The sequence below is a fragment of the Poecilia mexicana genome, unplaced genomic scaffold (assembly GCF_051168715.1).
Source record: "Poecilia mexicana isolate PSO_F unplaced genomic scaffold, ASM5116871v1 scaffold_12, whole genome shotgun sequence".
Taxonomy (NCBI): Eukaryota; Metazoa; Chordata; class Actinopteri; order Cyprinodontiformes; family Poeciliidae; genus Poecilia; species Poecilia mexicana.
The window spans coordinates 9,436,710-9,451,713 of record NW_028263381.1 but is presented as its reverse complement, the minus strand read 5'-3'; the positions used below and the strand labels follow the sequence as shown (position 1 = coordinate 9,451,713).

At 39.4% G+C, this 15,004-nt stretch overlaps 1 protein-coding gene across 1 annotated transcript; it reads right to left on the bottom strand.

The window, feature by feature from the left end:
• Window positions 1-6,238: 6,238 nt before the first annotated feature.
• Window positions 6,239-10,373, bottom strand: rxfp3 (relaxin family peptide receptor 3). The gene has a single exon (XM_014979050.2). The coding sequence runs from the start codon at window positions 8,270-8,272 to the stop codon at window positions 7,043-7,045; it is 1,230 nt and encodes a 409-aa protein (XP_014834536.2). The 5' UTR covers window positions 8,273-10,373; the 3' UTR covers window positions 6,239-7,042.
• Window positions 10,374-15,004: the final 4,631 nt, after the last annotated feature.

Genomic DNA, 15,004 nt, shown 5'->3' with positions numbered 1-15,004 from the left:
AAACATAAAATAAACACCATTAAAATAAACTTAATGGTGCTGTTTTAATAAATAAATAAAGCTTCTTTGTTTTGTTGTTCATATGTTTGAGGCCTAGCAGTACCCATGGAGGACTGAAATTAAATTCTGAAAAGGAGAGTTAATCCTTAAACTTGGAAAAAGAAGATGCAGAGTCATCACAAAAGAAAGTATGTTTTGCATCTTAGTAATGCGGAATACTGCTGATTGTGCACCCCTAATCCTAATATCTATCCACTGTCCAGGAACAGTGGTTTTGCTGTTGCTGTTTTCTTTCTAACATCAAACTTTTTTTCAAGATACTGTCCTGAAGCTTGTTTTGTGTTGTTGTAATAATTTCTTGAGCTTGACACAACCAACCAGACATTAGGACTTTTGTTAGACGTCTTCTCCTTTCTTTCTGTACATTTTCTGTCTGATTACTGTGAGTAAAGGCCTCTAGTCCCACAAAAAATGTCTAAGAAAGAGGAAAAACGTTACACATCAGCTCACTGTCTAAGGGTACTCCGGCCTGTAATCTTCTGCAGTACAATTTCTGCTTATTTTTGCTGACTGATCGGTGGAAGCAGAAGCTTATTGAAGCTGTCTGTCTTGAGTTTGCTTACACCTTTTAATGGCAGGGTGCAGATAAGTTGGGTGGTCTTAGAGTGACCAGTGGAGAGTTTATGCTGTCACAATCTGGACCTCAACTCATTCAAATTTATATAGTTGCAGAACCTTATGGAACAAGGACCCATTGGTTTAACCACATTAAGCAATTGTAAAAACAAATGTATTTTCCTATTCTTTAAAAAATGTTTACCAAACTTTTTTTCAGACAATCAAACATCACATTGAAACATTTCACTTTTAGATTAATTAAATTTAGTCTTGTTCTTAGTTTAGCCACAAGAATAAGACTAAGATTATTCTTGTTGGGATTGGGATTAGGAATAGTCTGAAGACAATTTCAGATCACAAATCAAATCCTTAGGCGGTACATTATTTTGGAGTGGGAGAATGAGTTCCAATATGCTTATATGTATAAAATATGTAAAAAAAATAAATAAATAAATAAAAAATATAGAGTGAAATCTCCCTAAATATCTGCCTTCACTAGTCTGCAGCTGGATCTGAGGCTGTTATGTAGCCAGAGGCTATGATGTTTACTTCTGAAGTTATGGTTGCAGACAAATTAATCTGTCCTTTACTTTAACCAATGATGAGTGGTGAAGAACGAAGAGTAGACCTTCCAGTTGATTAAAAGACTATCTGATCCTCAGCGGTGGGTTCACTGCTCTGCTTTACCTCTCTCACAGGATCAATAACTGTTGTGCTGTCAGCAAATTTCGTAACGTGGTTAGAATTAAATCCAACAGAGAGGACATTTACAGCAGTGTGAGCATTAACAGGGTTAAGACGTATGCCCTCAAGGCTTCGATGGAGCTTGGTGGATTGCTGCATTTTCTGACTGTCTTAGAAAGTTTACGTACAGTTGCAGGTTGGAGAGTTGACTTCCAGAAACTGCAGTGTTGCAAGACCTAAATACATTTACATATGATGAAAATGGTAGTTAAGAAAACAGTTTCAATCAAGCTTTTTGTTTTGTTAGCAAAATGTTTAAATGTTCTGTAAATGGTACTATTCATGAATATGAAGTGATTTAAAGATAATTCTAATAATTTTCTCCAATTAATATGAGTTATGACATTTGATTTCACTTTGCGGTCAATGAAGTATTTTTGAATTTGAGTTAAATTATGAGTTTGTGTGGTATGCCAAGCCTGCAGATGAATAGTACAGGTTTGGATTATTAAATCGTAGTATTGCAGGGTTAGATGTGTCCTAGAAAATGTCAATTTCAGTTTTTAATAAAACCTCCATGTTGCCAGATTATTTATTTGGTTGCAGGTACAGTGACTGACCCTGTTCCTTCACTTGAGAATTCTCCTGTGTTTCTGGAAGTTGTAGTCCACAACTTTCCTGGGAAAGTAAAACACTTACTGTTGGTTCTCCTGATCAACTCAACAGAAGATGTCTCATCCGCTCGACTCCCCTTAGCAGCCAAGAGAAATGAGACAAGCTTGGTGGGAAACGTAGAGTTCACATTGTCTGCCAATTTCCTTTCCATCAACTCGTTCAGCCACTCTGGGTCAGTAACTATTTAGTGGCAGGTAGCAAATGGCATGGGGTCCTGAACAAGGTCACCGTCCCCTCTTAAGAAATGAAAACCTTATTTACGCTTCATAAGAAACCTCTTCCTAGCAAATGTAACTGTTGATTTTAGTTGTGGCACATGACTGTGTGTGCGTGTTTTACTCTTCTTTCCATCTCAGATTTCCAATTGTGAATCATGGAGTGATTTTAACATTTTTCCGCTGAGTTAGACGTAGGTACTTCCATGCCTATGCTGCAGGCGGAGGATGGAAGTGGAACGATTTGCATGGTAACAGATTACTCTGTCACAGTTGTAAGTTTTGAGCTAGATTTAAGTCATTTCAAAGCTTTGAGTCATCACACTCATTGGACATGTCAAAAATGTGTAATTTTGATGAACAACTGTGACTTTTTTTTGTGCATAATCAATGCCTGGGGTTCTCCGAGTAATATTAGGGGTCTGTGGGGTTTGATTTTGGAGAAGTGTTTTCACATTCGTCTCCCGAAAGGACGCGTGCTGTCAGAGTCAGAAACCGTTCAGATTTAAGGGTTGTTTAGACAACTAAAGGACGAGAGGGAACCTAAAAAGCAGTGATTTGTTTGAATTGCTTCAAATGGCCTGTTTGGACTTGGAGAGCGCTCATTCTCCGAACCACATGCTTCTCCTCCTGTCTCCCCTGTTTGATTTCAGGCTGTGGTTTTCACTGTGATGTCGCCTGTTGTTCATCAGCTGCAGTCATCATCGACGATTAAGACTCATCTCCGACTTCCACTCGCCGCGTGTTCATGAACAAACTCATCTGTCTCGTTTGTGCCTCATAGTTTTCCAATAAACATTTCCCCATAGCAAACCAGCTCTCCGTTTTGTGTGTGATTCAGCAGATACGACCTCCCGTTGCTTTTCACTCTCCGTTTTCTTTAACTAAGGAAATGGTCTCTCAGCTGCACCTGCTTGGTGTGAGTCACCATCCGGACTTCTGTATCGGTCGCTGCCAACTCAATAAGCTCAGGTTTCCAGCTAACTGGTCTGGGTTGGCATCCTGATTAGGCTAACCTTATTTCCAACAAGGATGAGGTCCAGGTCTAAGAGGCTTAAACAAGCCAAAGCCAAGTATATTTGTGCAGAAAACCACCCTCTTGGAAGCTTTTAACACTGCCTTATGACTCAGCCACCATGTGTTTGGACTCCTGGTTAAACATGAAAATAACTGACCTGAAATAAACATTTCAAATTATTGACATTTTTGCAAAAGTCAGTAGCAACGACCAGCATTTTAAAGACCTTTTTTGTTTGTGTGTGTGTGTGTGTGTGTGTGTGTGTGGCATTTAAAGTGATTTTTATTTTTATGTGTGCATGCATCCTGTTTGTCAAATGGTTTTCTGATGCAGAGCGGCAATAAAAATAACTGCTGTTGTTACTGCTTGTTTGAATGTGTATTTCATTGACCCTCTGGTTGGAAGCTGTGTTCTCAGAAGTGAGCCCAGATTGATGAGCCTCCCTGTGTTTGTCCAGGAAGATGTGTTCAGCGACATGTGGTCTTTATTATTAACAAATGAGCTGTAAAAGTGGAATCACATCAGCTTTTTATCTGAAAAGGAAAGAACATAATGTGTTTATGGCATGGTGGCTTTATCATCAGCGGAGGAGGAGGAGGAGGAGAAGAAAATGTTTTCCTCATTGTCGAACTTACCCCAAAAGTAAGAATTAAGATCCAATATTAAATAATGTGCTTGTGTTTTATACAGTGTTAGCAGAATGTAAAGAAGTGAAAGACTTAATTTGTTTTGCAAAAATATGTTAGTAGGGTACTGCCTTCATCTATCCTTGTGAATGAAGAGTTGGGGGTGAAAAACAAAAGTCTTCATTTTGTGAATTATCTGCATTCATGATTTTTGCTAGGTTTTTTCTTTTTTTTTTTTTCTTCTGTTTTTTTTGCATTTGCAGTCACTGTGCAGTTATTTCCATCTCCAGACATTTGGAGCTGCAGTACATTTTCATTTTTTCTTAATGATTTGCTACTTTGTAGACTAGTTGAAGAGGAGCAGAATGTGGGTCACTTTGTTTTTGTGGATGGCTATTCAGCCCTATGGAAATCCATATTATGGGATATTTTAAATTAAGAAAAAAAATTAATATAGTAACATATTGCTATTTTCCTTTGTACTTTAATACAATGGAAAATATTTTTGGGCATCTCAAATAAAAAGAACATGGCATCAACACCAGTCTTTTACACAGGTGGAAGCTTATATATTTTCCAGCATTTCTAAAATATTTCTGTCTGTTTTTGTCAGTTTTCTCTGCATTATGTCTGGGGGTGTTGCAGTGAATGGATTAAGTACAAATGCCTGCCACACTTTTAATATTTTTATTTGACACATCACAGTGCAGAACTACTTTGTGTTGATCTGTCAAATAAGACCCTAATAAAATATGTTGCAGTTTGTGGTTGTAATTTGATATGATCTCAAAGGTATTTTTACTGACAAATGAAATGCTCTTTCTGTGTTACAATAATACGTATGTTTAAGCCCATTTGCACCCAAGATGCATCATTCAACAACCACATCAAAGCTTCCAACTCCAATTAGTTCAAGTTAGAATAGCTTGCACAAATTTTTCTCTTCAACTTCCAGCTGCTTAAAATGAATGATGCGTTTAGTTTACTACTAGGTGCAAAGTAATTACTGAGATTGTTTATTTCTATTTTGTGCTTTGATTGTTTTGGCGTACAAACTACTCACAGCAGGAGAAGAACAAAAATAAAATGAGTTTCACTTTTAAAATGAGTTTTACTTTTAAAATTGAGCAACGCTGAGTCTGGGCGGTGAGTGTGTGTGTGCATGGTTGTTTGACCTGTGTGTCTCTGTGTTGCCCTGCGACAGACTGGCGACCTGTCCAGGGTGAACCCCGCCTCTCGCCTGAAATGTTAGCTGGAGATAGGCACCAGCCACCCCTCCCGACCCCACTAAGGGACAAGGGCGTAAAGAAAATGGATGGATGGATGGATGGATGGATGGATGGATGGATGGATGGATGGATGGATGGATGGATGGATGGATGGATGGATGGATGGATGGATGGATGGATGGATGGATGGATGGATGGATGGATGGATGGATGGATGGATGGGGGTTTCTGTCGAATATGAACAGTGAAATGGTCCATTACTGTCCCCTAACGGAGAACATAAATGCGTTCAAGGATTTGTGTGTATTTCACTAATGTGGAAAACTGGCATCTGGAGCAAAGCATTTTGTCGGTGGTGAACAGGCTGCCTGCGGTTTATTAAGAGACACCAATCCCTTTTTGATGAATGGACGAGAATAAACAAGATCTACTGTAAAGTACTTCTGGATTCAAAGTAGATTATTTCACGAGCTGCATGTTACCTCATCATCATTCAAAAGTAAGTACCCTTATGTTCAGAAAATAATATGAATGTTTTGTTTTTTAATACTTTTTCCTTTATCTGAAAAACTTCTGTGAAGTGCTTTGGAGTCCTCTGGACTTGATTAAGTGCTATAAAAGCCATTTACTGTACCATTTACCGTGATGTTTTTTGTCACATCATTTTATTTTGGATAGGATAAATTATTGCAATGCTTTCTGCAGCTGATCCAAAATGTTGCCAGAGTCCTGCCTGAAGTCAACAAAATGTTTCATTCTACAGGTCCACCTCAAAAAATTACAATATTATTGAAAAGTTTCTCTATTTCAGAAACTTAATTCACTAAGTGAGTCACTTCACATAGAGGAATTACACACAGACTGATACTTTTAAGACTTTATTTCTAATAACTACAACGATTTTACGCTTAAAGGTTACAAAAACACATTTAATTTCTTACAAGATTGGAATATTACATCCAACCAATAAAAAAAAATTAAAAAAAACATTTTATTACTGAAACGTTGAAAAAATGAAAAGTATTAGATCAATTTATTTCCCAAAAGGTAATTTTAATTTGACAAAGGAGCTTCATAGGAATGCCTGTTTTTATGAGATGAACACCAGATCTTAAATCACTGCGTTCCTTCTCCATTTACAAAATAATAGATTTGAAAGTTTTGGGAGTTTTCTTTCAGGCACTAAATGGTTTTGGGTTTTTAATTTTAATTTTTGTTTTTAACCTGTTACCTTATTTTCCTGTAAAGAAGTGCACATGACTGGGTGTTTCAGTGGTGCGGTTCAGAGGAAATTACCAGGCCTCTTTTTAAAGGCTATCCATGTTTTATTTTGTTTTGTTTTGTTTTTGTTTCTTTTCTTCAGTGTTAACTAATACCAGTCCTCCATTATGGCTTTCTTCATCCTCAAATTGTGACAATCAGTTGATTCATTTTTACATAATAGTGTTCAATAATAAATATCAGTAGGAAAAGTGAAAGCAATTCTGCCACATGCTGATGATGCACTTTACTTTTACATTTAACTCTTTGTTTTTTTTTCTTTTTTACTTATTTTTTACATATCAAAACAAACAAACAAACATAAGACAATAACACACATATCATAGCAGACACATATGAAATGCTGTTCATTCCTCTTGTTCAAATCTAAGACACAGAATGATCAAAGTTCTACGATGAACAGAGACTTTTGAAATTATATTTTGAGATATAGTCCTCTTTGTAAAAGCATTGATTTATTAACTGTGGTACTTGTGAGTACGGATGTGCCAGTGATGCAAGAACATCCTCAAGAGTTAATTTTGCTGCCCCCAAGGGTATACACCTCTGGGTGGAGAGCCATGTGGCCAGTATCCAAAACTGACCCCAGCTGTTCGAGTTCCTCTCGCCTTTTTAGTGGAACATTTTGGCTTCGCAGTAACTACATACACATCAACAGCTTCCCGCGTACCTTAAACTATCCCTGGCGTGGTTAAACTATGTGCTGTTTTGCGGCAGGTCACGCCGGTCATTGTAAATCACCGCCCCAGGAGGAAAGAACACCATGTCGGGCACCGGTGGCGCGTTGGCCGGCACCAGCGGGTGTCCCTGCTCGTCCATCTCTGGCTTCGTGGTGGCTGTGATCGGCCTGATGGTGGTTACAGTCGGAGAGGTCATGCGCCAGAAAAGGTTTTTGAGCGCTTTTCTGAACTCCCGCCGCATCAGACAGTACAGGATGGGGTTCAGGCAGCTGTTGGAGTGCGCCAGGCAGACCGACACGGGGAAGACGTACACCTGCATGGTGTAGTACTCATACGTGAAGTGAACAGCGTTAAGTTTTATGAGGATGCCCCAGGCTGTGAGCGCCTGGTTGGGCAGCCAGCAGAGGAAAAAGGATAAAACCACGATGGTGACCGACCTCGTGACCTTGGCGCGTCGTTTCGCGCTGGAGGTGTTAATGTTCTTGGAGGTGATGAAGCGCAAAAGCAGCAGGTAGCACGCCGAGATGACTCCCAGAGGCACCAGGAAGCCCACCAGCACTTTCTGGGAGTGATAGAGTCCGAGCCAAAATTGCGCTGACCCGTTCGTCTCCGGGAATTTCACCAGGCACAGGTCCTCGTTGGATACGGTGGCGGTGGTGGAGTAAACCGCGTGCGGCAGGGCGGCGGAGACGGCGGCGAACCAGATGAAGACGGAGACGCACCGCGCCGAGCAGCAGCGCGTGCGCCGCCGCCTGCCTTTTAGCGCCGAGGCGAGGGAGCAATACCTCGCCACACTCATGGCCGTGAGGAAAAACACGCTGGCGTACATGTTCATCGCCGTCACGTAGGAAACTATCTTACACATGGCTTTGCCGAAGGGCCATGTGAAGTCCAGCGCGTTCTCCACGGCCCAGAAAGGCAAAGTCAGAACGAACTGGAAGTCGGTCACCGCCAAACTAGTTACGAACAGGTTGATGGAGGATTTCTTCCACACCTGTTTGGACTTCATCAGGTACAAAACCAGCAAGTTCCCGACCAGACCCAGCGCGCACACCAGAGAGTAGATCACAGAGATTGTAATCCTGACAAAAGCGGCGCCGTCTCCGACGAAATCGGTTTTAGCGAAGTCCGACATGTGGAAGTCCGCGCGCGAGCAGTTCGAAGTATTGGAAACGCAGCTGAAGTTGGCGGAGGCAGCGTGAGCAGTCCCGACCTCACCGTTGATGTCCGTCAATTCCCCAGACATTTTATTTTTTTATTCCCGAAAATCTTCAGTAAAGTCATTCTCTGATCCAACTTCGTGACTTGGGAGACGATAAAGTCCTCGGCGTGAGCGTCATGCGGGCTACATGTCTAAACTCTAAAATGATGAAATTACAAACAGGTGAAAATAAATAAATGAATGAATAAGAGCTTCTTGTCAGATTGTTGAGCTTGTTCTGAGGATCAGCTTGTGTTTGTTGCTCTGAGATTTTCTAAGCCTTCAGTAAGGAAAAGGTGACCTGACGCAGCGCTCCGGCGCAACTTGGTGCTGTCCTTGGTGCTGATTAGGAGACACAAGGGAGCCAACTCCCGCCTAAATTTCATCTCATGCTGATAAATATGTCAGAGAATCGAAGGTTATCACGACAAGGCATTTTTCAGACAATTTAGTAGCTACTGCTGAAATTTCACTGGCTTTTAAATAGAAATCCTCCCTCCCCCCTCTTCTCTTTTTCTCTCTCTCTCTGTCCCTCTCTCTCTTTCTCTGACATACACAGAGGTAAGAAGAGGCGGACAGAAGCACATGCAGTTATATAATGTAAGTAGAAGGTGCGCTTGATTGCAGAAACTTATGACGTTTTTTGATTGTATGCCTGAACTTCTTGAAAGAAAAATAAATCTTACTTTTTATTTAACATATTTGTGTCATTCTTTAGATTTTAATGGGGAACTCCGCTCAGCAAAATGTCTGTGAAGGAGTCATGTACTCATGTCTGATGTTCTGTTTTCTTTGTTTTTGGCGCCTCGCTGCATTGATTTTTTTTTTTTTTTTTTTGCAGTACACGTGATCTTTGATGGAAGCCGCTGCGTTTGTTGTTTGGAGAGGTGGAGGCCTCCACCCTCTTCCAAAGAAGGAAAGTTAATCAATACGCGCAAGTTTATTTTGGTCAAAAGGCTGTCAGGCCAACAGACGTAAGCCAGATGGTTTTTAGTCAGAGGCCCGTGCTTCTGCAGGAAAGTAATGACGCATGAGAACTTAATCGAATTGCCATATTTGCATGTCAAAATATGTAAATATTGACATTTATAAACATGTATGACTGGTCGATGCAGTTGTTGTGGGTTCGATTCCCAGTCTCGGACCACTTGCTGCATGTCTTTCTTTTCTCTTTCCTCCCCATCTTTTCTATCTACTAGAGCAAAGGTTGCTAAAAAGTTTTATTCTATACTTTCCATACATCGGCAGTACTCAATATACTTATACATGTCATGGAGTGCTGCTCTTACTTGAGTTCAATTTTCGTTTACTCTATCTCCGTGAATCTCCTTGCCTGTTCCTCTGCTTCTTCATGTCAGGACCCCTCACCAATAATCCACCATTACTTGCTGGCCTGTCCACCCTCTGGTGCTCCACCACCTCTCTCTCGCATCTCCTCCTGGAAGAAAGAACAAACAAATCATTACCCACAAGCACCACCTGTGGATCTCAGCCTTTGTGGGTATAGTCACCTTTGCCCCCTTGGAACTCCAGCACTCTCAAACAGTAACCCAACTGCATCATCCATAATTTAAATAATCTCTCAGCCATATTCTACTTCTTATACTTGCAGCATACCTGCCCTACTCAGTGTTGTCCTGGATTTCGCCTGTGTTCCTGGAAGAACCTTTCATTCATTCAGCTTCATCAATAAGCTGTTCAAAAGTCTCTTTGGCGGCCAATTCACCATTGGTGGATTGGGCTTTTTTTTTTCTTTTTTTTTTTTATTTAATTTTGCATGTCCTGCATCAATAGCATTGATTAGTCCCATCTGGGATTTCTCTAGGATTTATAGAAAAGCTCAGCGAGATTGGCATGACTGATATTTGTCTTCTGAGACAAAATAAAAAAGCACACCACTTGGACACTGACAATTTATTTCTGTGTTTTATATTAAAGAAAAATTAATGTAAGATTTCTCATGCAGCATAGCAACAGATAAAGAGGCTGAAATGTGATGACCTTTAGCTGATGAAAACACGATCCTTCTCCAGAAAGTCTAATGGAGTGGGCGACTTCTGATGACACAAAAGGAACATCTGTGGAGATAAATGTGAGACTCGCACATACACTGGTGTCTGTAAGTCCAGCTTTCTGGAGTCTGTAGATAAACTCTGACAAAGTTTTCTTTCATTAAACAAATCACAGTTTGGCACTAGTGGATGTTGAGCAGATGTGACTGCATATGCATGAGCAAAGGTTGCTCGTACTGAACTTTGATCTTTTGCCCAATCGTTAGAACGATGGGATACATATATATATATATATATATATATATATATATATATATATATATATATATATATATATATATATATATGTAGCTTTCCTGACTGAGTCTTGCGCTTCGTTTTAATGCTGACTGATAGTAATGAATTTGAGGGTTTTAGGCGACATTTTCCTGACTCTCAGTTTATGAAACTGTCTGAAAACATCATTTGGTCTTCCGTTTCTTTCACAATAAAAATGCACAGTGCACATCCATCAGCCAAAACACAATCGTCCTCATTTTGTCTGAAATTTTGCTGTGGGACAGAGTTGCGGCGGCAGCCTGGCCTTAATCTTTCTCCTGCGCGGTCTCTGATAACCCGGGCTTAAGGCATTACAGTGTCTGCTAAAGTCAGTGGCACAGACTGATACAGCTCAGTGCTGCAACTCTTTAACACACTTCAGGGGATAATTTGGAAGTGAAAGTCCTCCACCTCAGAAGAGCACAGATGGTCTACATTTAAGCAAGTTTTTTTTTTCTTTTTTTTTTCCTACGAAGCAACCCTGAACTAAAAACTTTCTGAACATGTAAAGACAAGTTCCAAAAAGCCATAATTTCCATTGACATTCTGCTCAGTATATGTCGTGGATCTCTCTGGGTTAGCATGGAGGGTGTGGTGTCTGACAGAAAGAATGTTTTGGGAGTGACTCTTCACTGTTCAACACTTTTTCCACCTCCTTTCCTTCTGTCCAAGCACTTCCAAGAGTGTGTTTCTCATGTGTTTTTTGTGTTTTCCCTATCCTCTCGAGTGTGTGCCCTTCCTCTTGTCGTTTCTTTGACCCTGAACTAGATACCAAATGGAATGATGGGTCTGCCTGTAGACAGCCAAACAGAAATAAGTTGATTTGTTAAAATTTGTTTGAAAGCATCCAAAGAAAGCAATTTGAATGTTTATTCACTTCATCCTCAGATTTCACAACCTATTGAAGTCACTCACAGTGTCTGAAAATAGTATTCACTTTTTGCATGTTTTTTTTTTTCATAAATCTAAAATCTATTTTGTGCTTTTGGGCTAAGCCACACTGAATTGGAACATATCTCTCCAGTTATAAGTGTAAATCATTTGGGGCATAAACCAAACCAGCTTTGCACATCCAGAGACTTGTGTTGCTATGTCTATGACATGAATACATTGAACATTATGGTTGTAGCATGCAACAATTGAAAAGGTTAAAGGTGTATGAATATGTTTGCACAACTTTGCTGCATATAACTTTTTATTAAGAAGAAAGCAACAAACAAGAATCCGACTCTTCATTTTCATCTAACACGAAAGAAAATACTTTTTTATCCCTCTGTATGTTGTACTTTCAGACACTTCTAAAGCCATTTAATAAGTTGTTGATTCAATGGAAGCTTTTAACATAAAGACTTTGCTCTAATTTAACATTAACCAGGTCCGTGCAGCCATATGCTTCACCTTTTGTCTCTTTCTGGATACTTATACATCCAAGATTATGACTCACGTCTCTGCTTTTCTCAGCTACTCCTTTACTTAGAAACCAATATCAGACCAAAAATGATGTTTGCAGTATCATAAAAACATGAGGAGTTCTCACAAAGGATTGGCATGCTAGAATAGCAGGATATAGATTATTTGACAGAAGCTTCCTAGAAGGCCAGACAATGAAGTAACAGAGAAAATGCTAGACACAAACCTCAATGTAACTTTGTGCAGGGTTTTAAAACTTTAACCAAAATCTTTCTCTTCTGAACACTTTTTGGTGGTAAAAACATAGAGCCCTGTGAGCACCAAAAAAAATTAAGTTTTTATCAATGTCTCTGTCCTTAACTAATTTTCTAAGGCTAAATCCTTAGTAAATGCCAGATGATGGATGTCCTACAGCGTCAATACACTCTGACACCTTTTAAAACTTGCCTCAACAACTGCAGCCCGGGACGCCTCCTGAAGCAACTGAGTCATTCTCCCAAAATTAATTTAGCTCTGCAAACACGGTGAGGCCTAAAATGAAATTTTAGTTTTAAGGTAGGGATTCGTTTTTCAGGTAACAATTGCTTCTGCTTTCAATAGAAACAATTCCTTGCTACAACAGAGCATAGATTACATTAAGGTTTTGCAGATCAAGAAACCCGAGGGAACTGCTGTGTGCTTGAAAGAAAAGCAAATCAAACGTTCTGCAAGAGATGCAAGAAGATGTTTCTTCTGGCGTGCAGCAGGCAATATTCAGGAATGATTATAGAAAATCCTCTTTTGAGTGAACTTAGAAATCAAGCATCAGTGATTTTAAATTAAAATGAATGTGGCCGAAAGTTTCACAACAAAGGATGATGGACTGGTGTTGTTGAAAATGCATTATTTTTGCTCCGAATTAGCTGAAGCATGTTTGATGAGAGAAAAGTTGCAGAATATAAAGTAAGGACTCATCTCAGCATAAGTTTGAGGTGCAGGAAGAGCTTGGGCTGTATCACTGGTGGAGGAAAGAAAAACAAACAGAGTTAAAATACTTGAAGGATATGACACGGTCTATAAAAAAAAAAAAAAAAAAAGTTAATTGGGCGGGAGTTGCTTTTGCTTCTGGTAACAAAATAATGATCTCAAACAGACTTCAAAATCAACAACGTAGTCTCCTGAGATGTACTAATGTGAGGTGCTGCCATGCTCTGCAGTTCCAGCCAGATGTTTTCACTCATCATCATCAGTCAGTTCAGTTCAGCAACATTTTACTTGTTCCAAAGGGAAATTAAATTTGGTCGTAACTCATACAATTGAAGTATTTTCAAAGGTTTGTCGTGGATGGTGACACTGTGAGCAGGAAGGATCTGGCAGGATCTGTGGTAGCAGTCAGTATCGCATTGAATCTGAAGAGGCCTCTGACTGAAGACTGTTACTGTATGACAGTTTCATGGCTGTAATGACTTGCTAACAGCTCAATTTCCAGGTGGCAGAGATGATATTCCACAGTAACATGTCCTGATCTGTCATGTTTTTTTTATAGGCCTCACTTTTGAGCATAGTTAGAGTTTTTATAGACATGTTTTAGGTGTTAAGGATGGAGCCATGCTGCTAACAGTTTTAGTCTGTGCTTGAAACTGACCCTCAGCATGATGCTGCCTTTGCAATGCTTCACAGTTGGAGCTATGTTTTTCATTTTTACCTCACTTTGCCTCTTTGAAACTCAGTTCTTGTCATTGTATCCAAACAGAATCTTCTTTTTGTTCAAAGACCTTACAAGTTTTATTAAGAAACCATTTGGGTTTTCCATGTAGACGATGCAAATTTTGATATCGATCTGATATCGGAGAATATATTGTTTTTCCAGAAGTTTCCAAGTTACAACAGAGTTGAGCCTAAGCATCGTCTGTGTTCCTATCCCATTTCCTTTAAGAGGACGGGTAACATTTTGAGTCAAATAGTTGTATTCAACTAGATATTGCAACATCAACTTCAAAAGGCCTGCCTGCTTAAACCTCTATTATGGTTTTACCTGAACCCGGCTCTCAGCATGAATTGTTGAAAACCTTTGGAAAAATAGTTTCAACAAGAAGATTCAATGATATCTTTGTATATAAGCCAAATGAGGGGAAAAAGGGTCAAAACTGGTATCAAATGAATACTGGTGAAAAACTGATTTTGTTGAATAAAGAGATGCTAAGATGCTAAAACATTTAATTAAGTACATAATTACTTATTATGATTTTTTTATGTTTACTTTAAATCTCTTGGAACAACCCCACGTCGTTATAATGAAAATGCATGATAAAATATTTCTGTCAGAAATGTTTTCTGCTTCTTATTAACACATTTTCTGCTGTTCATGTCTGATGGCATGCTGGGTTAGCTAAGACGTAGGTGTTGCTTGATCTGATGATCCTGTCTGTTTTTAACTCATGCTACTGAAACAAGACAAGTAAGTCACTGTGTGTTGGAGTTTTATAGCTTCATCAGTTGTTCTGGCTTTATTTTTTTTTATCATAACATGATTTAAGTTGTCCTCAGAGGTTCTGAGAAGCCAATTAGAAATGGTAATAAATGCAAAAAGCATTATTATGTGGGATAAAACTGGAAAGTTACTTACATTATAGGAGCTGTAATCAAAGGAGACATCTTTTTTGGACCATATTTTTATTAAAGTTCTTGTTTAATGTTTATAGAAAGTGTTTTCCAACATTCTTCCTAGTTCCATTTGAGAAGACAGGGTAAAGCCATGGACACCAAATCCTTTGCATTACAACAACAAAAATCAGCAAAGGCAAAATCCTCTTTTCTATTTGTAAAGGATCAAAGTTGAAGAAAAGAAAATCTCAGTCACCGGGCTAATGGTCTTTAGTCAAACATTTGCCCTTTGCCTTTAATCCGAGAGCAGTCTGCAAAGATTACCAGGAAGGGGGGAAATCCGGGAAATGCTCTGTGACCGGAGACATCTCTTTAGTATCACCTCCATCGCTTCCAGCCACAGATACCTGCTTTTAGGGTAATTGTTTCCTGATCCTTCAACTTTTAAAGGCTT

Bases quoted from the DNA above. Each gene is read 5' to 3' on its own strand.
- rxfp3 (XM_014979050.2), bottom strand. From the start codon at position 8,272: ATGTCTGGGGAATTGACGGACATCAACGGTGAGGTCGGGACTGCTCAC.